At 29.7% G+C, this 26,759-nt stretch overlaps 1 protein-coding gene across 1 annotated transcript in view; it reads right to left on the bottom strand.

Moving 5' to 3' along the window:
* LOC142326949 (dynein beta chain, ciliary-like) overlaps window positions 1–26,759 on the bottom strand; it is a 235,359-nt gene that overhangs the window by 125,328 nt on the left and 83,272 nt on the right. The window contains exons 23-31 of the mRNA XM_075369680.1: window positions 25,896–26,122; window positions 24,886–25,027; window positions 23,350–23,583; window positions 12,707–12,885; window positions 12,477–12,612; window positions 8,004–8,138; window positions 7,334–7,596; window positions 5,285–5,486; window positions 4,396–4,620 (exon numbers count right to left, since the gene is read on the bottom strand). Of these exons, the coding sequence (XP_075225795.1) occupies window positions 4,396–4,620; window positions 5,285–5,486; window positions 7,334–7,596; window positions 8,004–8,138; window positions 12,477–12,612; window positions 12,707–12,885; window positions 23,350–23,583; window positions 24,886–25,027; window positions 25,896–26,122 (1,743 nt within the window). The remainder of the gene's footprint in view (window positions 1–4,395; window positions 4,621–5,284; window positions 5,487–7,333; window positions 7,597–8,003; window positions 8,139–12,476; window positions 12,613–12,706; window positions 12,886–23,349; window positions 23,584–24,885; window positions 25,028–25,895; window positions 26,123–26,759) is intronic.

Genomic DNA, 26,759 nt, shown 5'->3' with positions numbered 1-26,759 from the left:
CATGGTGTTCATTCTATATTCAGCTTTATTAAAAAAAGCCCTGAAAAGTCACTATTGACCTGCAGTGACAGGTTAACACTCACATCAAAATATCTACATTGAACCAGGTCTTAGAATATGAGTAAATATAGTTTACCTTATATTTTACATTAACACTTCCATTGATGCCAACATTTTTCAAAAAAGTATGGCCGGAATGCAATCCAAACACTTGTCTTTGTTGTACTGTAAAGTCTTCACAATAATTTCTCCTTGTTAATTGTCTCATATTTATATTTTTCTTAAAGGAAGAACACAAGTATACTAAACAGTTTATGAACACTAGCATTTTATGTGACTTTATTAAAAAGCTAAATGCTCTGAATTTCCCTGCAGGGAAGCAACATATACCTTTAGTCGATCCCATGTAAAAGAAAAATGATTTAGATGAAGGCAAAGAATCTTTCTCCTTGTTGCACCAATTTTTTACTAACAATGGAGTTGTGATTTCTCTCAAGGTATGAAATCCATTTTTGAGAACACATCACTAGATCACCTGCTTTGGAAAATATTTTCAAAATGATAATCAATAACTTTCCGTGGAATAAAGATCTATTTAATGCCACTGCTCCTAAATTTGATGCAGCATAATAAGAGGATCTCATTGAGCTACCTTGTGACAATACATTGTGTAACCATTCTAAATTTTTTTGGTTACGAACAATATATATTATGTCATAAAGAAAAAAGTTTCAATATTTTAAAAGGTAGTTAATATTCATTTGGCTTAGCTGATATTAAAAACAGAAAATAGGCAATAGTATTATATTATTTTAATAGTTAAATAAACGTAATTAGTTTGATAAGAAATTGTATTACATAACTTTGTTTTTTGATGTATGACATGGTCTGGATAGCCAGACGGTGATGTCATTGTGGGCTGGTGAGAGCATATTCTCAGAAAAAAGTGTGTACGTGCATAAATACGAACGGGCGTCTGGTGGGAGAAGCCAGACTGACATTCTTTGTTTCGGGGCTAGTGTGAATTTAGCAGTCATGGAGTGGAGACATGTTTTGAGTTGGCTCGCACGGAAGTGGTGATGTGTTCTTTGTTTGATGAGACAGGACAGTGAGACTGGGTAAATAGGTGTATTCGATGCGAGGTCATCATTATTTTTATATGTGCAGGAAAGTATCCTTATGTATATGAAGAGAAAAATTAATGATATGATTCAAAATATAATTCTGATATAAATAATATGTTTAACTAATGTTAAAAAAAAAATTATTTTCTTGTATTGTTAATGTTAATTACTTTATTTTATATATTTTTTTAAATATGAAAGACGAGTAGTGTGGAAATGTGTTTTCTATGACACCATATATATGATTCAAAATATGATTCTAAATAATTTTGATATGCTTAATATGTTCAATTTATGTTAAAAAAAAATTATTTTTCGTATTGTTAATGTTAATATTTTTTTAATTTTAATAATATACATGTGATCAGACTACATAGCCCTAGTACATTTTTTCGTTGTTCCCCCCTTAATTTGAATTGTTTTGTGATTGAGCTTTTATTTTATATTGATTCTACAATGAGCTTTTCAAATTAAAATTTTTTTTTTAATTTGGAAGTAAGCTCCCAATTGAAAACAAAATATAGTAAGCACGTAATTAACTGAATTTTGGATGTTGGTAAAGACCCATTCCTAACAGAATTTTATTTTCATTTGAGATTTCTTATGACTGCAAAGTTGGGTTTTTGGCCAATGCTGTGAAAATAAAATTATGAACATGTACAGGATTATCCAACCCACTTATTATACAATTCGTTTTATTTGTTCAATTACATTTTTTTTCTTATCTAAAATGTGTTTTATTTATTTTTATATAACCCTTACAAAAAATTATAGGCTATTTTGCAAAATGTACTTGTTAGAAGGGCACCTTGGGAATATCTGTAATCAGAAAAAGCATGAAGAATTGAACAATTTTGAGGTCCATTTGTAATAATATTACATGTCAGAACAATATCATTCAAGAATTCTGAAATACAGTAGCATCAATTGTCAGATTCAATATTTAAAAAAATGGAATTAACTACACAAAGTTTAGAATTTCTACAATAAATGTTTAGTGAGATACACAATTAGTCCTATAAATAAATTATCACAGCCCTTGATCATATTTTGGTCACCCAATTCATTGTGCAAAATTTCAAAATATATAATAAACCAATATTCAGATATTTAATGTTCCATCTCATAGCCCCCTTGACCAGTAGTGATAAAAATTAAATGGCATCATGTCCCATACATAGAATCATTGTGCCAAATTTCATCCAAATAAATCAGACTGGAAATATCAATAAAAAAAGGGCCAACATACACACATGTATATACCAGGTGTGTAAATATGAAACTGGAATTTGCCCATAGAAGGCCCTAGCTGTCAATGTAGTTACCATCAAACCGCATCATGGCACCATTTCCTTTCTTTGACAGCTGACAAAGTTTTTCAACTCACAATAATACAAGTTTCATACAACAGCATAGTTTAAATTATGCATTGAACATGTCTAGTTTTGTACCTACAAACTACAATTTGCAGACAGCATTGATTTTCAGTTACCATTTAAAGAAAACTGCTGCAGAATCGCATCAAATGCTTGTCTAAGCTTATGGTGAGCATGCTCTTGGTAAATCACAGTGCTTTCAGTGGTTTAAAAAATTCAAAAGTGGTGATTTTGACGTGAGAAATGAAGAATGTGGAAGACCACCAAAAAAGTTTTAAGACAGTGAATTGCAAGCATTGTTGGATGAGGATGATGCTCAAATGCAACAACAACTCACGGATCAATTAAATGTTCACATGAGGAGCCGTCTCCATACGTTAGAAAACCATGGGAAAGATCCAGAAGATGGGAAAATGGGTTCCGCAATTACTTAATGAAAGACAGCAAAAAAAACTGAACAATCACTTGTGAAATGCTGCTCGCCAGGTACAAAAGAAATTCATTTCTCCATCGAATTGTGACAAGTGATGAAAAGTGGATATATTTTGAAAATCCTAATCGTAAAAGATCATGGCTAACTCCATGCGAACCATTGACGTTGATTTCAAGGCCAAATCACTATGAAAAGAAGACAATCCTCTGTGTTTGGTGGGATCAGAAGGGTGTGATCTATTATGAGCTGCTAAAACCTGGCAAAACCGTTAATACTGTACACTACTGACAACAAATGATCAATTCGAATCAAACATTGCGTGAAAAACAATCAGAATATCAAAAAAGGTAATACAAAGTGATTTTGCTTCATGATAATGCACCATCACACACAGCAAAACCAGTCAAGGAAACAATTACTCTCCAGACTTGGCTCCATCCAATTACTATTTATTTGTATTGATAGGACACGCACTTGCTGAGCAGCGCTTCACTTCTCATGAAAATGTACGAAAACAGCTCGATGACTGGTTTGCCTCAAAAGAACAACAGTTTTTTTTGGCGTAGCATTCAATGATGGAAAATATATATAGCTAGCAATGGACAATATTTTGAATAAAATATTTTTTTATTATTTTCATACAATAAACATTTATTTTCTATATAAAAATTCTGGTTTCATATTTACACACCTAGTACATATCTATAATCCTTCCAGAATTTTTCAGTGCTAATATTGTGTTTTTTGCTTAGAGAGGATCATGAAGATCTGAGAAAATAAAAAATCTAGAGAGAATTTCTTTGTTCTTCCAGAAATAATTTATACTAAAGCGTAGAAGATGCAGAAAATAGAAATCATTGTGCTTGAAAAAACAAAAAGATGAGTCGACTACTGTTTTTTTAGAGGTTGGGTCCTAGGCCCAGATATAAATACAGCAGAGAACCAGCGAGTTACAATTTTCAATATATTATGTGATAAACACAAGTAAGGTTTGGGATAAATGCAATCACAGTGTACAAGAGCATTCAAGGTGAGTGTACAGTAACAAACGAGTGTAATGTGTGTCACAAGCATTCCATTTCTGGATTATAGTTAAGTATGAGCAACTGTGAGTAGGGATCATTTCCTTGTAAATATGGATCAAAGTGACATTCATTTAAAGTATATAAAAAATGAATAATTTTGCATAAGTGAATTGTTGATTTTGTGATATCTTTACTGTTATTTATAACTTCTTGTTAATTCTATATTAGTTTCTATATTGCAAACTTTAAAAATCATAATTGTATTTTTCTATTCATAATTGACAATAGAGTAAATAAATTATATTTGTAATAATTTTACATGTGCTGTCTTAATGTCTTTATTGAATTGTGAACACGTGATAATAAATTTAAATATACTACATACATATCCAGTATAACTACACAATCGAAAAAGTAAAAATAATACACTAACTTACTTTCAGAATAAAATTTTCTTCAGGTTGTAATTTTAAATCAACTGCAGCCTGTTTAACCAACTTTTCAAAATCTAGATCTCGTTTTCGTGGAACATCTAATGATGGGAATAAATCACCAATTAGTCCCATAAATATACTCATGTCATCAGTAACAATTTTTGGAACATTAAAGTCTCTTAAAGCTCTCATTAGTACTTGATCTTCAGGTCTCTGTCTATCTCCTCGCTATAAAAAATAAAACACAACAGTTAAATCACATCATAATTATTTATTTATTTTTAATAATTTGTAAGCATAACAAACAAAAAAACCCATAAGTATCATGATAAAAAAATTAGGTAATAATACTGGAATTACAGCCACTCTTTCAAAATACAACTGAAATATTTTTAACTTTACTTCATTTTTCAAACTGTCACAAGTCTGTTAAAGTATGATTGAACAGATAAATAAAACTTCTATAAATAATAAAAGGCAAATATAAATGTCATCTTTAAAATATGTGCACTATTTCACAAATTACAATTACAGATTTTTGAGGCAGTTGCCCATGAATCACAACATGAAAGCAATACTTACAATCCTAAGATATAAATATAATGAATTGATATTTATAAATTCAGAGTTCCTAAAAGAAGAAGGCCCCAAAACACTACCCCCCCCCACAGAAAAATTGAATATACAGTTTTCAAACCCATCAACATATTTAAAAATGTGATTATTTTTTTAAGGATAGATTATTTACTTGTGCTCAAACTAATTTTAACTTATGTAGTGGTGAATGAATTTACAATAAAAGAATTGAAATGAAATCATTTGTTTATGTTATTTATAACAACTTTTGCTTTTTATCCAAAACATTATTAAGCTTATAATCATAGCAATTTACCTTTAATGAACCAGCAACAACTAGTACAGACTTGATCGCTCTAAGGCCCCAATCATAATGATCCTGTTTTGAAAGTAATTCACGACATAATGAATATAACGTAATGAATTTACGAGCCAATAGCCTTGCTTCTTGAAATCCTTCAGCAACTAACATGATTTCACAAATCAGTTCAAAATCTGGTACAACCATTGCACATGGCCTGAAATAATTTTTTTTGTTATTTTTCATAAATAAAAATTTAACTACACAAAGTAAAATTTATATGAAAGACTTCAGCATATTTTAGTTTCTTTTCAGTTAAATTTCTTAAATGTTAATTTATGAAACGGACAACAAGAGCATAAAAGTAGCCTACAAATTTTATTTATTATTTTTTGTACTTATTCAAGAAGTAACTCAAGTTAATACCCAATTACAGCTATGTAACATATTTTTTTATGTATTAAATTTACTGTAGGCATGTGAAAAATGCCAAGCCTGATCAGATTCAACCCCAATAGACAGAAAAGCTACTACTTTTGTGGGGTTTGATTTTGTGGTTTTATTTGATTGTAATAATGCACAATATTGTGAAAAATAAAAGATATATAATAATAAAAAAATGCCATTAATTTGGAGATTTGTTTAACTGTTTAAAAATATTGAATACTGTACATCAGACAAAAGAAAAATATCAAATATTTATAAAAAGAAAAAATATCAACCACAAAATCTCACAAGTACATATAAGCGTATCAGACATGTAAAAAAAATTAATCGTTTACAGATAAGAATACCGAAATAAAATTAAAAATGAACATACTGAAAACCAAAAATGCTAGCTAAGTATTGCGTGACTTCTCCAGCTACACTGGTCAAGTCATACAATACTTTGCACAGCTTTTTCATTGCAAAATCTTTCCTGCTTTGTTGCAAAGTCTTTGCAACTTTATAAAAATTTGTATATAGAATTGATTATTAACAAAATAATAATAAATTTTAAAAAAAGAATTGTTTAAAAATATTGAAAAAATATATCTTTTTTGATTGTAAAAAATAAATTACTTTTTATTTTGAGAATGGGTATATTAATTACAGGGGAAAACTACTTAATTTTATTAATAGCCCTTTAAGTGACAAATATTGTTTTATTTTTTTTTATAATAAAGATTAAGAAATAGGGCCAAAAAACAAAGCAGAATATATTTTAGAGATGAAGAATAAATTTAAAAAAGATTTTCTACAAATATTCATATATAGATTAAGCTAACAAATTTGCTTCAGTAGAGTTCTCTAAATCTAACTAAGTGACTAATTATATAAAAATAATAATAATATAATTTGACAATATTAATCTAACACCCCTAGAAGGAACGTTAAGATTGAAAAATTGTAGACATTTTCTTGATAGCTCATTTTTCTGGTAGTTACCAAAAAAGGAATGTTTAAATATTAAAACCAAAGAGAGGTGGGAGAAAAAAAAATTTGGGCATTTATATATACAATGTAGGTAACAATATGATACATGCCCCACATATAGAAATATTTCATTCAAACTTGAAGAAAATCAGTTAGGTCTTAAAATATGAGGTCAAAACCAATGCAAAACACAATGTATAAACCAACCACATGTACAGTATATGCATAAACACATACTTGCATACATATGGTTTTTGGTCTAGATGAACTAGTTACCTAAAACAAGGATTCGCAAAAAACCCTACCCCATTTGACTCATCACCATACTTTCCTCTCTAATGCAGCTATTCTGGCAACATTTGCCAGGAAAATAAAATGATATTTTAATTCACACAACTTATCTTTAATTAATAAAGATCACTGCTTCCTGAGCAGTGTTATTTTATTAATATAATACATAATAATTATGGCTTAAAATTACAGTTACCTATTTTATGTTTATGACCAGAGATAAATATAGATGCAATTTTTAAATTAAAAAATTATAGAAATTTCATTCAATCATACTACCCAAACACACAAAGAATGGATGTAACTATACTAATTAAAAATAAAATGGCTAATTATAAATATTAGAATAATACTAACCTAAAAAGAGCTTTAAGATTTTCTGGTAATTCAGCTCTTCCAGCATAACCAGGATTCATTGTGATGAACATTCCTACAGTAGGTATTAAAGAAATTTGCTCTCCCATAAACATAAAAATTGATTTCTTTCCTTTAATTGCATCAAGAACTGTTTTAACTTGTACAGCAACTACAGAAAGCACTTCTACACTAATTCTGTTGAATTCATCAAAACAACCCCAAGCTCCAGTCTGAGCCAACCCTTTGTAAATGTTACCGCAAGACTGAAAAAGGGTACAGATAAAATTATAAGTAGTTTTGAACAAGAAAGTAATTAATAATAGTCTAGTTAAACTGTTAATAAACCAATCAAAACTTACAATAAGTATATTAGCTTTGAAAACTACTTAAGCTATATATATATATATATATATATATACAAACATAAAATACCTAATTACTACAGCTGGTCAATAGAAAGCATTTAAAAATAAAGAGAAATCATTACTAGCCTTGATCCACTTAAAGCTCATTAAACCAAATAAATAAACAAAAATTGTATAATTTTATAATAATGTGAATATTCTTATATTCTTTACAATATCAATTTCATATAGAACACCAAAGTAATAAATCCAGTATTTGTAACACCAAAGTAACAACAAATAGTGATAATAAATAATGTATTTACCTTATAGTCCATCTGTTCTGAGCAATTGAAAACATACACCATAATGCCTATGGCTTTGCCTAAATCCTTTGTAGTTTCAGTTTTGCCTGTACCAGCTGGGCCAGCAGGAGCACCTCCCATAACCAAATGTAATGACTGACAAGAACAAAAATAATAAATAAAATATAAAATTTTGAAAATATGTAAATACATTTTAATAAACTTTTTCATGAATTTTCATCAAACTTCACAGGATTACGAGGTAGCAACTGGAATCCTTCCTGATTTCAAACTTCTTTATGGGGGTCAGCAGCCCTGATGTAAAAGGATCACACCCTTCACTTCAACTACCATGTCCAGGTTCCTTCATATTTTAAATTTCATATAGGAACAGAGCCAAGATTTTCAAAAGCACCAATAAATTAATTATAATACTCAACTTTCAACTAATGATGTGAAGTTAAGTTACACACTTAAACTGGTTTGATACAAATATGAAACTATACACACTTACACTGATTTGATACAAGTATGAAGAACCTATATGTGATTCTTTTTTTGTAAATTTTAAGTTTTACATGATTAAGGGATTGACTAATTTGTGAGTAATTCCTGAAAGTCTTCGGTCAAATAATGTAACTTTGTTTTATTGGAACTCATAGAGGTTCTTGCTTTCTTGTTTGTGTTGTAACTAAACAAAATGATGCTATCAGGATCAGTATTAGTATCACAAAGGCATAAAGGAGAGAACCATGTGTGCCATTGTAACACATAATTGCGGCATGAATAATTTTAATATTTTCATGTAAATTACAAAACATATGTAAGCATGTTTCTTCTTAAATTTTCTACTGAATTTTCAAATTGCAATGAATGAAAAAGATACATACAAAATTAAGTTTATATGGATATAAAATTACAAAAATACTTCAATAATATTCTGGATGCTGAAATATGATGGATGCAGTTATCAGAAAAACTTCTGATGATGCTATTTCCAAACAAAGTTTCTGTGTAAATTTACCAATAAGTTAAAATAAAAGGAAAACCTGTGACAGTGAACAGCAAAGAATGTTAATATTTATTTATTATTTTTAAACAAAATTTATAAAAATTATTTTTTATAAATCTGTTTGAATGGTGTAATAATATGTTTGTAAACAATGAAATAAATAAAAGAATGCAAAAACAGATTGATCAAGATATGCTTAATACGTTCAGCATCAAAGGTGCCTCTAAGGCAGCTGACAGGGTAACATCTTGCCGCCCGATAGCGCCGTAAAGGTGCTCTGTGCAACAATGTTTATAGCAGTCGTACTCATTTAGTTATACAGTTATGCTTTGTTTCTTTTCATGGTGTGTTACTGGTGTTTATAGAGAATGTGTTTTTGTACTTGGTCTGAATTTTTTCTTATTGTTTGAGTATGGCTGATGACCAAATTGCAGTTCCTTCACAACCAAAAGAGCACATTTATCGGCACAAAAATTTATGACAGATCATAAAATACAAGCAATTTTAGAGTGTGATAGTAGTGACTATGATTTTGATGGGAATGAATACTGATTATTGATGGGGGGATAGCAACAATGAAATGGAAGATGTAACTGATAATATTATCAATAAAAAACTAGGCTTTCATATTATTGAGATATGTTACTAAATCCTTTCAAATTTTATTGCAAGTACAAAAGACCAAAATCCCTTTGCACAATTTCAGATTGGCTGTAATAGAAGAATTGTTACCCAAAAGTTCATTACGGGAGGAAGTAGTGCCTGGTCCAGTTGATCAGGGAAATAATTTCATTAGCAAATGTGAGGATAGTGAGAAACAAGGTCACACTTTGGAAACAATGTGTTATAAAATTAGCAAGCAGAAAGATACAATGTACTATTATAAGACATGACCTGATCTTCCTGGTTTGTGTTTTGAATGTTATGAACCATACCACTTGAATAACTGTTAGACCAAACTCTGTTTTTAATATTTTTAGATACAAAAATTTTAAAAACTGTAAAAAATTATTAAGTGTAATGTTCTATTTCACTCATGACATTTTAATTTTTTCATATGTTTTTTTAACATATCTTTGCTTTAGTTTGAGTTTTTGGGTATATGAATAATTAGTTATAACTAATCTTAATTTTTTCAATGTTATTTGCTGAATTCAATTATATTATTGACAATTATTATTAATAATTTTTGTGCTAATGCATCTGCTTATATAATCATTAGATTTATCTGTAATAAACAAAACCAAAAAACTTGTTTTTCAAAATTTGTATCAATACAGATAACTAATCTAATCAGATAATTTGTATCAACACTACAAAAAACAAAACATATCAGTATTTTATTATCTCAACAAGGCTGGTGCCACAGAGGCGTCCACTGGTCCTGTAACTAATGTTTTCATTCAAGAAACCAAAGATGCCATAAGGGCATTTTAGAAAAATTATCACTAAAAATATAAAATATGTTATCCTTTCTTCATAAATATAGGAGGCTATTACTCATAATTAAATCAAAATAAGAAAAATGCACAAGTTAGGTTTTTTAATCACAAATTGCTTCTTTTTTTCTTTTTACTTAATTGCTTGTACTGCCACAGATCACCAGCTCCAAACAAAATATTGGAACTCCAGTGTAATATTTATCTGTATTCAATCCCAAGCTAAGTCAAATATGATCATATAGTTACATGGACGATTCCTTTTTTTAATTCTTAATATTCATGTTTAATTCCTATTCAACACTATGCATTTTTTTTCAGAATTCTTATTAAGATGTTCTTAAAATTTTTTTTACATTATAAAAAAATTTGCAGTCTATATAATGTTTACTTCTCTGGTGTGCTTTTGAGTTTATTTTCTTTCAAAATTCAAGTTAACATGTTCAGTTACAATTTTGAATTTTTTACTATTTCTTACAAAATTTAATTTTTTTTAGTGAAGTGTGATAATACTGTGTGTTAATGGAAAAATATTCTAGGCAATGATATCAGAAAAATTAGGCTAATATTATGCAACTTTTCTCATCAAAGAATATGGGATTTTTTTTTAAATCTAATTAAAATAAGAAAAACTTTGTATAATCAGATCAGTGTTATATATATATATATATATATATATATATATAATTTTAATAATGTCTAAATGACTACCTTATTAAATAAAAGAGCCCCATATTAACATTGTTAAATACAAAATTAAATTGATATTTTAAGAAGACCCCCAATGACAGCTAATTTAAAAATCATGAAATCAAAAATAAACATATTAACAAGAATAAAAAAATTAATTTGATTTTTCGATTTTCAATGATATGATTAACACAACTTTACGGTTTCTTGGCAGCTGCCTCAATCAACGTAACTAAGTCATTTTTTATTGCAGACCAAAAAAAAGTAAGATTTTTTGTTAGCACAGCTTTTTACAAACAGTTCATTAAATACACCCTATTCATTAAAACAGTACAGCATAGTATAGTACTGGTCCATGAGAAACACTACTCACAGCTCATGACCACAAACAAAATGTTAAGGCTTTTAATATTTCATTCAGTCTTTCAGATAAAGTTTCACTAACAAATGATTAAGTAAAATTTACATACAATAACTAGAATTACTGAAAACATGAGCAAATGTCTCACCAGAAAATAGATACAGACAGATTAAAAAAACTTAGTATTCAAACAGCAAGTTTTTGCCAATTTTATATGCATCACCTGCTAGGGATATTTGCCACTTCAGTGTGCAACATATAGTTATAATTATAAATAGAATTACAACCAAGCATAGCTTTAATTTTTACAGACAGAACAGCAGTTCTATCTATATAGTTTAACAGCTGTAAAAAATATAGTAAATAATATTCAAAAGTTTCCAGAATGATTAAACAATATTTAAACCTGTTCATGTTACAGCCATATGCAATTTCAATGCAAGTTGCAATTGATTTTGTGCATGACTAACTAAAAAAAAACCAGGTATTTTTCATTTATCATATTCAGTACAAGTAAACATATTTGAATTTGTGTATATCACGGTGAAAATAAAAAATTGAAAATGTTATCAACATTCAAAAGAGAGTTTTTTGTGTATAAGATAGTTGCTAAAAATCAATGATGGATGCGCATGTTTATCAATAAAATCAACCAACATATCAGAATGACACACAAGTATTAAAAAAACCAATGATAGATAAGCATGTTTATCAATGAAATCAACCAACATAAGAATAACCAGAATGACACACAAGTATTAGAATATCATACTCACTACTAATGGAACTTCACATTACTTGATTATAACATCCCACATGACAAGATCACATATCAGATTACATTAGTTATAGGTAAACTCATTCTTCACTGTAAGGCTTTAAAAAAATTTTGAAAAATTAATTCCATTACAAAAAATGTTTTGATCAAACAGTTTATAAAAAACATGACAGAGATTTGAAGTAACAGAATAAACAGATAGTAAAAGATTTACCTGTGTTAAAGTAATATAACATCTGTCAGTCAATGGTGTAATAACAAGGCGGGGTGTATTTCCAAGGTACTCATAATCATAACGAAATTGAGCATCACAAATATTTGCAAAACAATCTTGTAATTTTACATCCCATCTACAAGAAAGTAAGAATAAGTTCATAAATTCTTTTAATAAAATACAAGTTTTTTTTGTAATTTTATAATCACAATAGTAAACAGAGTCATTACCTATGCCGTAATTGAGATTGCCACTGAAAAGCAGAAGCGCTTTCGACCTTCATTTGAATAAGTTTTGCAACAACATCCCGTGAATGGACATCAATAGTACATATTGTCATAATTTTCTGACGATCTCCAGCAGTTAAATCGCCCAGAAGTAATGTAATTAATATACTCAACTGAGAAATCTATTGAAAAAAGAGTAGCATATAATCAAATTTCATGAATATTATTTACCAATATAATTATAATATTAATTATTTACCAATATATTTATCCAGTAACAGTGCAGTATAATTAAAATTAAATTAATCATAATTTTAAAAAGAAGCAAGATAACCAAACATTATTCTTGAGCAATAAGGATAAAAATAACATTATAAGCCCACTTATATAATTAACATATATATGTAATTTAATATGGTATTAATTATTAAAAATCAAACTGCTTTAACTACTTCATTAAAAATATAAAGATTTTCCAAGGTTTCAGATGGATAATTGTAGAGGGTTTGTTGATAATCTGTAAATATATTTGTTTATTATATGAATAATAGAGTTTACCTAAGCCTTACAGAGTAACAACAACACATGCCTCTTTGTGTTCCTTATAGTGATTCTTGCGAGAAATTTTATTTAATGAAAAATGCCAGCTATACTAGATTAAGTCAGTGGCATGTACTAATTTAAACTTACATTTCAGCTATCTGCAGCAGTAATTAAGATTATTATATAAAGAATGAATAAAGCTTTCTTTTCATGCTAAGTTAAAACATCTCTTTCTGCTATAAAAAACTTTCTAAATACTGCAATTAAATATAAACATTAGCTCTTAGACCATGACAATGGACATTACTCACAATACACTTGAAAGTAATATTTTAAATAGTCAAACAAAATAGTTAAGATTGTATATTCTTTCTTATGCTGATGATAAAAGTATCTTTTATAATGAATCCAACAATGGACAAATTTTTCCAGCAAGCCATACTAATGATCCTGCTGAATGGAAAAGAACAAGATCTGCTGATATTGTACAAAAAAAGATTTTCAAAGCATACAAAACTTATCTATGAGCTCAACAAAATTTATAAACTACTAAATACATTTATTATTTTATAATCTACACTTATAAAATTCATTGGAATGTGCATAGATTCAAAGAAAAATATTCGTTTGTATAATTTAGCTGTAATAGATTTTTTCCTAAAACTCAACAATTATAAATTATGAATACTTAACCAAAAAATGTGAGGAAAAAATTCTAGGTGTATTTTCCACATTATATTTAAAAAGTTCCTAAGATTTTTTTTTTAATTCCATGTAATTATTTTGAAACTGGCACTTTCACATTTTTCTTTTAAATAGTTGCAAAATAACCTTGACATTTCTGATTCACACTGGCATTTCACTAGGCAATGAAAGCACTAGTCTAATTGTGTGCATCATATTTATGGTTAAATAGAATTTTACATTCACTATAAAACTATAGTAAAATTTTATTGGCACACGCATGCGCACACACACACACACACACACGTGATTTACCACGTTATGCAGAAACTTTGGCAGCTCATTCTATATGTAAAAATAAAGAAATAATTACAAATAAACATACGTCCGGAAATGCTGCATTAACGAGTTGCAGAATGGCAATGTATTTCGTCCAGATTTCATCTCCTCCAGTAAAATGAAGCTATACAAAAATTCTTGGAATGTAAAATGTAATCTAATTTGATGGTTTCACATGAAATTAAATCTGACAAATTGAAAACATTGAGTCTAAGAACTGTAACTTCTGTACTTTTTTTTTAGAAAACTGGCAAAAACGCAAAAAACAGTAATCAAAAAAACACTTTTTTACATTTACCTTGTGATAACTTTATTAAATTAAAACAGATAAAATTCTGCAATAAAACAGAAAGTGAATAACATTCATTAGTGCAATTTTCCTGTTAATACAAATAGACACACCTGTACTGCATAACTATTTTGAATCTGGTTCATTATTGAAGTAATAATGCCATACTTATTTTCTAATGAAGAATATGACGATATGATGTTTATTTATGGTATGTGTGAGGCAGTGCTATGGCCACTGTTGAAGAATATTGACAAAGTTATCCTAATCGCAGGATTCCAAATTCATGAACTATTAGTGCGACATTTTGTATATTGCAGGAAAGAGGATCTCTTCCTAGCAGTAATCACATCCCTTATGACCTTTCTCTCCAGCATGATGTTAATGTGGATGAAACCATTATTGTTGCTGTTCAGCAATGTCCCAGTGTCAGATAACGAAAGTATGAAGGGCACTTAAAAATAACAACCTTTATCCGTATCATAAACAAAAAGTACATCTACATGCAGGAGATCCTGCCCCCTTCACTTGGCATTCTGCAGTTTTAATTACTGATGAGTCACAATTCACTTGTATTACATAAACAACATGAGAAACCAACACTCATGGGCAGAAGTGAACCTTCATGAAACTGTGGAATGTAACTTGTTTTGCCATTAATCTATGGTGTGAGATTATTCATAACCAGTTATTTTCCAGGGGTGCTTAACAGCTGAGGCGTACTTACAGTTTATTCAAGAACAATTACAGCCATTACTTGAAGATGTTCCTCTTGCAACCCGGCCCTAGATGTATTTCCAGCATGACAGCAAGTCACCACATTTCTCTCTTATTGTTTCCACCTACTTAAAATCAGCATTTCCCAGATAAATGGATTGGTTGAGGCAGTTCACAATATCCTAGCCACCCAGATCACCAGATCTTATGCCGATGGATTTTTGTATATGGGGTTGGAGATGAAGTGTAATGTTTATAGGTTGAAAGTAAATACCTGAGAGGAGTTACTTGCACTTTTTACTGATGCTTTTGCACTGTTAAAGAACAGCCCCAATGAACTAAAAACAGCATCAGGGGCAATCCAAAAATTATTTTTTTTACGTTAAAAATCATTTTCCAGTTAAATTTAGCTCTGTATTGCTCTAAATAAAATTCCATTTTATTTAACTGTTATTTGCTTTCTGTTTTATTTTATTTATACTATTCTATTTAGAATTAAATTTTCTACAAGTTTTATTAATGAGTTTTATTTGTTTATTGACAATTTATGTTTATATGTACTTTTTCTTTATTTATACTTGTAGAATGAACTGCCAAAATTTCTGCATAACATAGTAAATAACCTGCATATATACATACACACTTTAAATTCTAACATAAACTAACTAGTACAGAATTTAGAGGTAAGACATACCTTACCTTAATTTTACCATGATTACCATGCTAGTGTTTCTGCAGGATCCTGAATCTTCAGTCATGACTGAAATGATTTGGTTACAGATAGCAACACTCATATTAAATAAAGCAGCATAATATATTAAATACACAATTTCCTTTACTTTAGTATTTTAATTTTTACTATGCAATTTAAATTAGTATAATCAAGACTGAGAATGCAGGATATACACAGCAAACATTTTCATGGTAAAATTAAGGTAAGATATGACTAATCTGAATATTCTGTACTAGTTATTTTTTTATAATTAACAGTGAAAAGAAATAATATGCATCTACAAATATTAATTTCAGTATATATTACCAAATTAATTTCCAATAATCGATTTTCACTGTATCCCAGATCTTCATTGGTATTGTATTCTATAATTATATTAAAATATATTCCTTTAATAATTTCCACTACTTGACAGCAAAATTTTGCATATACATTAAAAATTTCAAAATCGAAGCAATTTAGAATAAAATAAAAGATTGTTAAAAGAATATAGTTTAATGCAGTTATAAAATTCAATACCAATTGAAGATGCAAATTCTATAAAAATCGATTATTCAAAATAAGTATATAACTTACCTAATTATTGTGTTTTGGTGGTTTATATTTTATGTTATATTAGAGTTTATTAACACAGTGGTCAAATATGTTAATGAATTATTAGAATTTTATATACACATACATATACAAGGGTAAGTCAATTATTACCCGTAATTTAGTTATATTATAGTTTATGTTGGTAGTATTGTCGTGTTGCACAGATAATGCATGTGTGGTTTAATTGTTATGTCTGTGCAGGTTTGATGCTGCTAGGTTAGTTCCATTTACGCTGCCCTGCCGTTAACTATGGCTGCTCCGCTTTCTGTTTGCACCAAAGAACAGCAACGTTCAGTGATCAGATTTTTGTCGTTGGAAAGTGTTATCAGGGGCCGAAATTCATCGAACACTTTCGGTACAGTACAGGAACAGTGTGTTGCCACAACGGAGTATCTACGAATGGATTGAAATATTCAAAAATAGTTGCACAAGTGTTACGCATGACGAAGGAGCCGGATGACCATATACCACCACAAATGAGGAAAACATTGAGCGTGGACGTGACAGTTTTCTTAGACAGACAAGTAACTATCGATGATGTGGCACATCGTCTGCAAATTAGTCACGGTTCTGCCTACGAAATCATCGACAACAGATGGGTCCCAAAACAACTCACATAGTTGCCTAAACAAACACATTTGGACATCTACCAAAAACATTCAGATCGCTATGGTAACAAACGGGACATCTTCTTCGACAGAATCATCACTGGAGATGAAACATGAATCCATCATTACGAGCCGGAGAGTAAACGGCTGAGTATGGAATGGAAACATCCAAATTCGCCCTGCAAAAAAAAAGTTAAAGACCCAACCATCTGCAGGATAACAGATGCTTAAGGTTTTTTTGTTCCAGTGCTTGGCCTTGGACTCAAGGCCAAACACTGGAACATTATGAGGAAAGGGGCATGACAATAAACAGCGTTACAGTGAGATGCTTACAGCCAAGCTGAAGACTGCAAAGCAAATGCCGAGGACTGCTGACGAAAGGTGTTTTGTTGCACGACAAAATGCCTGTCCACATACTGCTGGACATCCTGCTGCCCACACTGCTGAAATTCTGAAGAAACTCAACCTTGAAGTACTAGCTAATCCTCCGTATATTCCTGATCTTACCCCTTTTGACTACCACTTGTTTGGACTACTCAAGAGGCATTAAGGAGCCGTCTATTTACCTCGAACGAAACAGTAAAAGAAGTGGTGCATTCATGGCTAGCAGCTCAACCGAAGTCCTTGTTTCATGAGGGCGTCAGGAAGCTTGTGTAACGATGGATACATCGTTGTGCGTTGAAATGCAACGGAACTATGTTGAAAAATAATGTACATGTAAGTTTCCTATTTTTATTGCAATAAAATTCATAAAAACATTGCGGATAATAATTGACTTACCCTCGTATTGCCTTAACAAAAATAATTCTTTTGTTATTGCATTTGTCCATATTCCCCTTTGTACTGATATCTCAAAGAAAAGCATTAACTGATAACTTAATCTGAGATACGGAAGAGGACAAGTGTTGTTCACTGGTCTAATTCTTATCGGCTTTCCTATTCAGATTATATAGTTACTGTAGTAACCGGCGATGGCGTAAAATTATAACTGTAATGTGAGATACGGAAGACGACAAGTCTAGTTCATTGGACTAATTTTTATTGGCTTTCCTATTCTGATTACATTGTTACTGTAATGACCTGCGAGGGCGTTAAAATATAAATTAATCACAGATAAGGAAGAGGACAAATGTTGTTCATTGGTATAATTTTTATCGGCTTCCCTATTCTGATTATATTGCTACCGTAGTAACCAGAGAGGGCGATAAATGATAACTGTAATGTGAGATACAGAAGAGGACAAGTCTTGTTTATTGTTTTAGTTTTAACGGCTTTTAGATTATATTGTTACCGTAGTAACCGGTGCAAGCGTTAAATGATAACGGTAATGTGAAATACAGAAAAGGACAAGTCTGGTTCATTGGTTTAATTTTTATCGGATTTTCTATTCAGATTTTATTGTTACCTGTAGTAACCTGTAAGAGAGTTAAATGATAACTTAATCTGATAAACGGAAGAGGAAAAATCATGTTAATTAGGCTAATTTTTATCGGCTTTCCTATTCAGATTAAATTGTCACCGTAGTAACTGGTGGGAACGTTAAATGATAACTGTAATGTGAAATATGGAATAGGACAACTCTTGTTCATTGGTTCAATCTTTATCGGAATTCCTATTGTGATTATATTGTTAAGCGAGGGCGCTAAATGATAACTGTAATGTAAGATACGAAAGAGGACAAGTCTTGTTCATATGTCTAATTTTTATCAGCTATCCTACTAAGATTATATCGCTCTAATTTCTGTTGGCTTTCCTATTCAGATTACATTGTTACCATAGTAACCGGCAAGGGTGTTAAATCATAAATGTAATGTGAGGAACGGAAGAAGACAAGTCTTTGTTCATTGATCTACTTTTTACCGCATTTTCTATTCAGATTATATTGTTACCGTATATCCAGCGAGGGCGTTAAATGATTACTGTAATCTGAGATACAGAAAACGAATTTTGTTCATTGAAAAAATTTTTATCGCTTTTCTTATTCAGATTAAATTGTTACCGCAGTAACCAGCAGGGGCATTCAGTGATGTTAATCTGAGATACGGAAGAAGTAATGTCTCCTTCAATTTTATTTTTATCGGCTTTCTTATTCAGATTATATTGTTACCGTAGTAAATGGTGAGGGCGTTAAATAACTGTAATCTTAGGTACAGAAGTGGACAATTTTTTGTTCATTGGTCTATTTTTTCGGCTTCATAATCTGATTATATTGTTACCATAATAACCGCCAAAGGCGTTAAATGGTTAACTGTAACATGAGATACGAAGAGGACAAGTCTTGTTCTTTGGTTTAATTTTTATCGGCTTTTCATTTCAGAATATATTGTTACTGTAGTAACCGGCGAGGTCATTAAATGAAACTATAATCTGAGATACGTTAGAGGGAAAGTCTTGTTCATTGGTCCAATTTTTAGTGGTTTTTCTATTATGATTATACTGTTACCGTAGTAACCTGAGAGGGTGTTAAATGTTAACTTAATCTGAGATATGGAAGAGGATATGTCTTGTTCATTGGTAAATATTCTGTATCTTAGATTACAGTTATCAATTAACACCCTTGCCGGTTACTACGGTAACAATATAATCTGAGTAGGAAAACAGATAAAGATTGAACCAATGAACAAGACTTGTCTTCCGTATCTCACATTACAGTTATAATTTAACGACCTCGCTGGTTACTACGGTAACAATATAATCTGAATAAAAAATTAAAAGAATGAAGAAGTCATTCCCTCTTCCATATATCATAAGTTTTTATTTAACGCCCTCGACGGTTACTACGGAAACAATAAAATCTGAATAGGTAAGCTGATAAAAATTAAACCAATGAAAAAGACTTCACCTCCATTTTATCTCAGATTACAGTTATCATTTAACGCCCTCGTAGGTTACTACGGTAACAATATAATCATAATAGAAAAGCCAATAAAAATTTAATTAATGAACAAGACTTTCCCTCTTCCATATCTCAGATTGCAGTTATCAATTAACGCCCTTTCCATTATTCTGATTATATTGTTACAGTATTAACCTGCAACAGCGTTAAATGATAACTTAATCTGAGATTCAGAAGAGGATATGTCTTGTTCATTGGTTTAATTTTTATTGGGTTTTCTATTCTACTTACCGTAGTTATTCGAGTACTCCCCGGACAATTTTTCTTGGAATTTGAGAGAAAAAATTAGGGTGTGAGGCTTACTTGAAACATAGCCTTTAGCCAGGATAATTTATGTAACATAAACGTTTTTTTTAGAAGTACCGAAATTCAATCACATAAATATAGTTACATTAGGTTTTCGTTTATCAATTCCAGATGTCGCTTATACAGAATACATCCTTAATTATTGACATCCTGTGCATATTATCAATAGGAATGAAGTTACGGTATTTTTATAATACTGATTCATTCTGTATAGGCTGCATCCCCTTCTAATGCCACTACAGTTAGTTACAGTATCAGTTACCCATCTTCGTCCTGTGTATTCGCCATCGTCAACATACTGTTTGTATATGTGGACGGTTATGTGCATTTTATCTGTTTAGTTTATCTTGTAAAGTTTAATACGGTGATTTATTTTAATTACAGCCTTAAAATGAGTACAAAAGGACAGCGTCTACGTTATTTTACAGTAAATAAAAACTGCGTGTTTTAGAAGAGGCTGAAAAACTTGGAAATCGGGCACCATTAAGAAAATTTGACGTAGATGAAAGCTGTATTCGAGACTGACGTAAGAAGAAAGAACATTTTCACAAATACCTAATAAATTAGAAAAGATAAAGGCTATTTGCCTTCTCAAATAGGAAACACTGATCAAACCCCTGTATATTTTGAAATGCCATTTGACAAAACCGTAAACAAGAAAGGTGAAAGAAGTTTACGATTCGCACTGGTGATAATGAAAAACAAAGGTGTAGTGTTATGCTTTGCATTACTTCTGATGGATCAAAATTACCTCCGTACATTGTTTTTAAAAGAAAAACTCTTCCTACCGTACAAGTAAATGGAGTTATTATCAGAGCACAGGAGTCAGGTTGGGTGGATGAAACCTTAAATTTAGATTGGATCAGGTTTGTATGGCAAAAGCGATCTGGAGATTTACTTAATAAAAAAAATACCGGTGTGCTAGTAATGGATAGTTATCGGGGGCATACGACTGATAAAGTGACAAACATTTTAAAACAGGGTATGACAGACCAAGTAATAATTCCAGGCGGATTGACATCTCTATTGCAACCACTAGATATCTGCATTAATAAGCCATTCAAATCTGCATTAAAACAACTGTACAGTAAATGGATGGCTGATGAAAATTTCTTTCTCAGATTTGTGTTTGGATAAAAGATGCTTAGGAAGGTATTTCCACAGAATTAGTAAGGAAAAGTTTTAAAAATGCAGAATATCTAATGAACTTTATAGTAGTGAAGACGATCACCTTTGGTAGAGCGACGTGGAGACTACCGGTAACTCTTCTACAGACATTGATTGTGACAGTGATTAATTAAAAATAAAATCCCATATTAAAAAGTGTATTGAAATGATCCTTTTCAAGATGATACTTTCTTTTCGTTTTACTGGCCTACAGATTCTGAACTAAAACAGTACTTACAGTAATTAATTATTAATGTAATATTAATATTATAATTTAAATGAACAAATTAAATGCTTTACTTTGTGAATTTATTTGTAATTACATATTTTTTATCATATCGGTTGCACATTAAAATACCAGTATATACTCAATTTTTTTAATACTTTTTTTATACTCAAAATCAAGGTGAAGATCTTATTCGGGGCGGGGGGGAGGTATTCAAAGAGATACGGTATATAGTCATAAATATTAAAAAATATAAAACTAAAAAATTAAAAGAAGAAAGTCGTTATGAAATTCTGTCTGTACATTAATCAAATTAAACTTTTGTCTATACTTATATACATAATATTTTTCCAAAATATTTAATTTATTATTATTATTATTATTATTATTATTATCATCAAACTCTTTTAATGCAATTCCTACTATATTTAAATTTGTATCCGAATCTGTAATTGAATGTTTTATTGACTATTAAATGGTCTGTAAGATTGGAGAATCCTAACTTGTTGTTTTGATAAGATATAAAATGTTCTGCAAACCTGGCCCTAAATGATCTACTAGTTTTCCCAATATAAATTTTGTTACAATCATTGCATGTTATTTTATAGATACTTAAATTATTAGGATATTATGTATTTTTAAATGTTTTATTATATGATTGTATGGTCTATAAGCTATTTTATATTTTTTAACATTGTAAACATTTAGTTTTCAATTATGTTGTTAGTATAAGTGGTCTATTTTATAAAAATATTTTCATCAACACTTATTATTTATGGGTATCAATATGTTTCATTATTAGATTTTCTGTTTTTTATAAATATTATTAATTAATGTCGTGTCATATCCATTTTTTACTGCAATACATTTTATAATACCTATTTCTAATCTAGTTTTCCTTATTATTATTTGTGTAATGTATTGATCTACAACATTTATTCAACACGTGCCAGCAACAAAGTAAGGTACCTTATTATTGTTTTTTCGTATGTTTAACTTATGTCATAATGCTGTGTTTACTGGTGCGTGTTTTTTGAATGCTGGAGAAACCTAAAACCCATATTTTTAAGAAGAGCAGACGATTTCAGACTTAATGCTTTGAGTCAGTAACTGTATCACAGCATAACCTAAAAAAACCATTTTAAATCATAACTTCATTCAAAGGACCTTCCAATGAGCTGTCACAAGCTGTACTGTCTCGTTTTAAAAAAATGTTTTCAGCCCTTGAAAATTTAGAAAACATTTAAGAGCAAAATTTTGTGTTTGTAATTTAAAAAATAATTTTTACAGTTTTAATCCACAGATTATTTCACATGATTTAAAAAGTAATCAATTTTATAGTTATTTTTATTGGACTGAAATTTAAAAAAAAATATTACCCCAAATTGTTTTTTGCACCTACCGAGCGAAGGGGTGGGCAGATTTTAATTCTCTTTTCACCAAAATTCATTAATTTTTTCACTTTTTCAAATACTAATGTAATTAAATGTTATGACATTGCTGAGAAAAATGCTGAGAAGTTATTAGTAGATATAAAAAATTACCTGCTTTTTCTGGTAATCCTTCAGTGCATTCTCATAACCTTCTTCAAGTCGAGCAAATGCAAGATTAACTTCAGTTGTCCACCAAATCTGTGTACCACAAAGAGCACATTGAGCCGGATAATCAAAAAGCCACTGCTCTCTTGGTTTTTCATCATATGTAACCACAGCTTCAGAGAAATAATGCCGTCCAGTTTTTCTCATCGCATCTGTTACATTATTTAACCATTTTTCAACCTAAAAAATTACAAGTAATAATATTCATTAGCCACACATGTAAAACACATAATACAAGTAATAACAATAACACTACTAGTGTAACAACTCCAAACAGTACATACAGAAGAGTAAAAGACTTATTTACTGCTAATGTTGCTACTCATAAGAAGAGATAAATATTAAAAATTTAAAAACACAACTGCCAAAATAAAAAACATTGCTGACAAATATATAGAAAAATTATTATATTGCTGTTTAATTTAGAAAAATTACTAATATAGGATAACTAAAAAGCATTTAGGGTGACAAATTATAATATTTTTCTAATTTTTTAAAATTAAAAAATGACTCATGGTAATTAAAGATTCCAACGCGGAGATATACCTAAATACATTACATTCCTTTTTGGGCAAAAAATATTTCAAGAACACATGCAGTTTTAATGTCATTAACATAAATGAAAATATACACATTAATAAATAACACCTTTTCATAAGTAAAAGATGTAACAATTTAAAAAATTAATAATATAAATCATACCATGTAACATGACTGAAGAACATCATTTAAATCGGTATAAATATAATTATTATTATAATTTGCTGAATTACGTTTTTTTTTGTCATCATTAAATCTAAGAATATGCTTTCACATTAATTTCTAGTAACAGATGTAGCTTTGTTAACAGCACATTTGTATGCTATGCAGAGTTAAATAAGGTCCATTTCCATATCAAAGTATATCAGTTAATTTTTGTTCTGGTTTGGTTCCATCATGATTTTGTATTATACTAGCAAATACCCCATTTGAATTTTGAAAATCAAGATGGATTGGTTGCGAAGGTATAACAACATTTTCAAATAACCATGATCTGTTAGATTGTGAGTATACCTGATGCAGGCAAAAGTTAACCTTCAAACAACTGACAAATGGCCTATTTGAATTGATACAACAAATTGAATTCAATACCTTATCCGACTGGAAATTATTATTATTTAACAGAATTTTTTTAAATTTATTTAATATTTTATTTTATTTTATTAAATGTAAATTTAATTATATTATTTTTGTAATATTTATTTATTCATATCATTCAGTACAAACCCAGCTCACACATGAGAGAGGTTCACAGTTTACAGTGGAATACACCCTAAATGCACTACAATCATTTTTGGGCAGTTGTGTACAAATATATATGTATAATAACAAAATAATAAACATAACAAAACATGTGATTTGTCATAACAAAACTATCATCATTTGCAACCATGAAAAATTATTTTTATCAATAAAATTTTCAAAAGTTTATCAAACACTAACCTGTCCACTACAATCACAATCTGAACAAAATTCTACATATTCTCCATCTTTTGCAAACATGCCACGTGCTATTTTTGTATTCTTATTATTCTCCTGATGGAATTTCAACTTTGCTATAGAATCGTACAGTTTAGTTAAATGCCTGAAAAGTAATTACAATAATTATACAATTAACACATACTACAAAGACATGAAAAACCTACTTTAACTTCATAATAATTAAAAGTAAAAACAATCTCATTTATTTAAATTTCTCATTTGAATTTTTTGCCAAGGATTAACAACAGCCTTATTTTGACTGTTATGTGACTGCACACTTTTCTTGTTCCTCTACACAAATTTATGCTGCTGAAATTTATGCTGCCGAGACTTTTATTAATTTATATTAGAATTTCAAATCTTTTAAAATAATGTTACTTACTTAATACCGCTTCTTACAGTATGCCTGTACAGTTCTGTCTGTTTACACAACTCTGGTTTAAATGAATATTATTACGTTTGTTTAACCAGAATTGGAAGCAACTTGGATCATATCAGATCAACAGTAATTTTTACTTATGGTAATGACATAACCAACATAAAACTTTTTATCTTAGTATATTAAATTCATTAATGAATTACTTATTTTAGAAGTTTGTGAAATCAATTATTAGCTAGAATGTGATGTAGTTTGCCTATCAAAACAATTTGTTGAAGGATGTATTATCACTATTTTCTTTTTCACATCAACTGAATTAAGACAAACTATAACTTTTTACAGTTAAAGCTTTTACTTGTTAAAGTATTTTTACAACTATTTTGCCCTCAATCAACTTTATGCACTCAAAAGACTTTTTCCAAAGAAATATATTTGTAATAAAAAAATTGAACACTGTGTATGTCTTGAACAAACAAAGAAATGAAAAAGTTAATCACAGTTGCAATCAAATTTTTTCCGAATATGTCTCTAATCAGAAAAAACTCAATTACAATATAAGAGTTGGTAATAAAATACTATTAATATAACATACCTGCAAACCAATTCTGGCTGATTACCATTTGATAAAATATCTAGAAGGTCAGCGGAAGAGACGAAATAGAAACGAGGATATGCAAGTCTTTTTGTTTCAAGGTATTCAGCCAAAGCCTTTTCACACTTTACTAGTTGAGCCTGCAGCGCCTCAAGTCTCTCATAAAGCTTTGCTTTATTAGTTGCTTTTACAACATTGGGTGTTTTAGCAATTTCTTCCAGCAATAACTACATAAATAGTAAAAACACATATTTAATTTCCTACTAAGATAGAATTAACCATTAATGTGTAATGCCTATGTTATACCATAACATAAAGCCAACAACACTTCTTAAAACAATCATAGTTCTAAAAATAGGTTACCAAATAGAACTTGCTGAGTTCTGCTATAGAGATTTCTTTGTAACCGTATAATTAAATCAGAAGCCTGTTTTTTTTTTATAACGACCAAAGAGAAATTTACATAAGGTTAAACAGCAAGTAGAAAGTTTCACAAGTCAAGAAATATAACTGTAAATAGCCAATCTATTACCTACCTCGCTGATAAACATCACCAGTAGGATAACCAGAAAATATGTGCTATAAAATGAGTAGTACCTAACCAGAGTCGGCTTAATATGGTTACTGAGGAAATCTTTCTGAAACATCCAATAAATATTACCAAAAAAAAATCCAGAATTTACAAAGTCTGAAATGAATCAGACTAAGGCCTGTGCATAAGAATAGATTAAATGTGAAAACATGCCCAACCATAAGATTTTTATTTTTTTAATTATCATTGCCAACAGTGAATGTTGCCATCAGTGAATGTTTATTCAGTTTTCTTTGTTTTACATTATAGTTATAAAGCATTACATTTCGTTA

This window comes from Lycorma delicatula, chromosome 6 (assembly GCF_047948215.1).
Source record: "Lycorma delicatula isolate Av1 chromosome 6, ASM4794821v1, whole genome shotgun sequence".
Taxonomy (NCBI): Eukaryota; Metazoa; Arthropoda; class Insecta; order Hemiptera; family Fulgoridae; genus Lycorma; species Lycorma delicatula.
The sequence above is the reverse complement of the archived record's forward strand: the minus strand, read 5'-3'. Positions and strand labels throughout refer to the sequence as shown.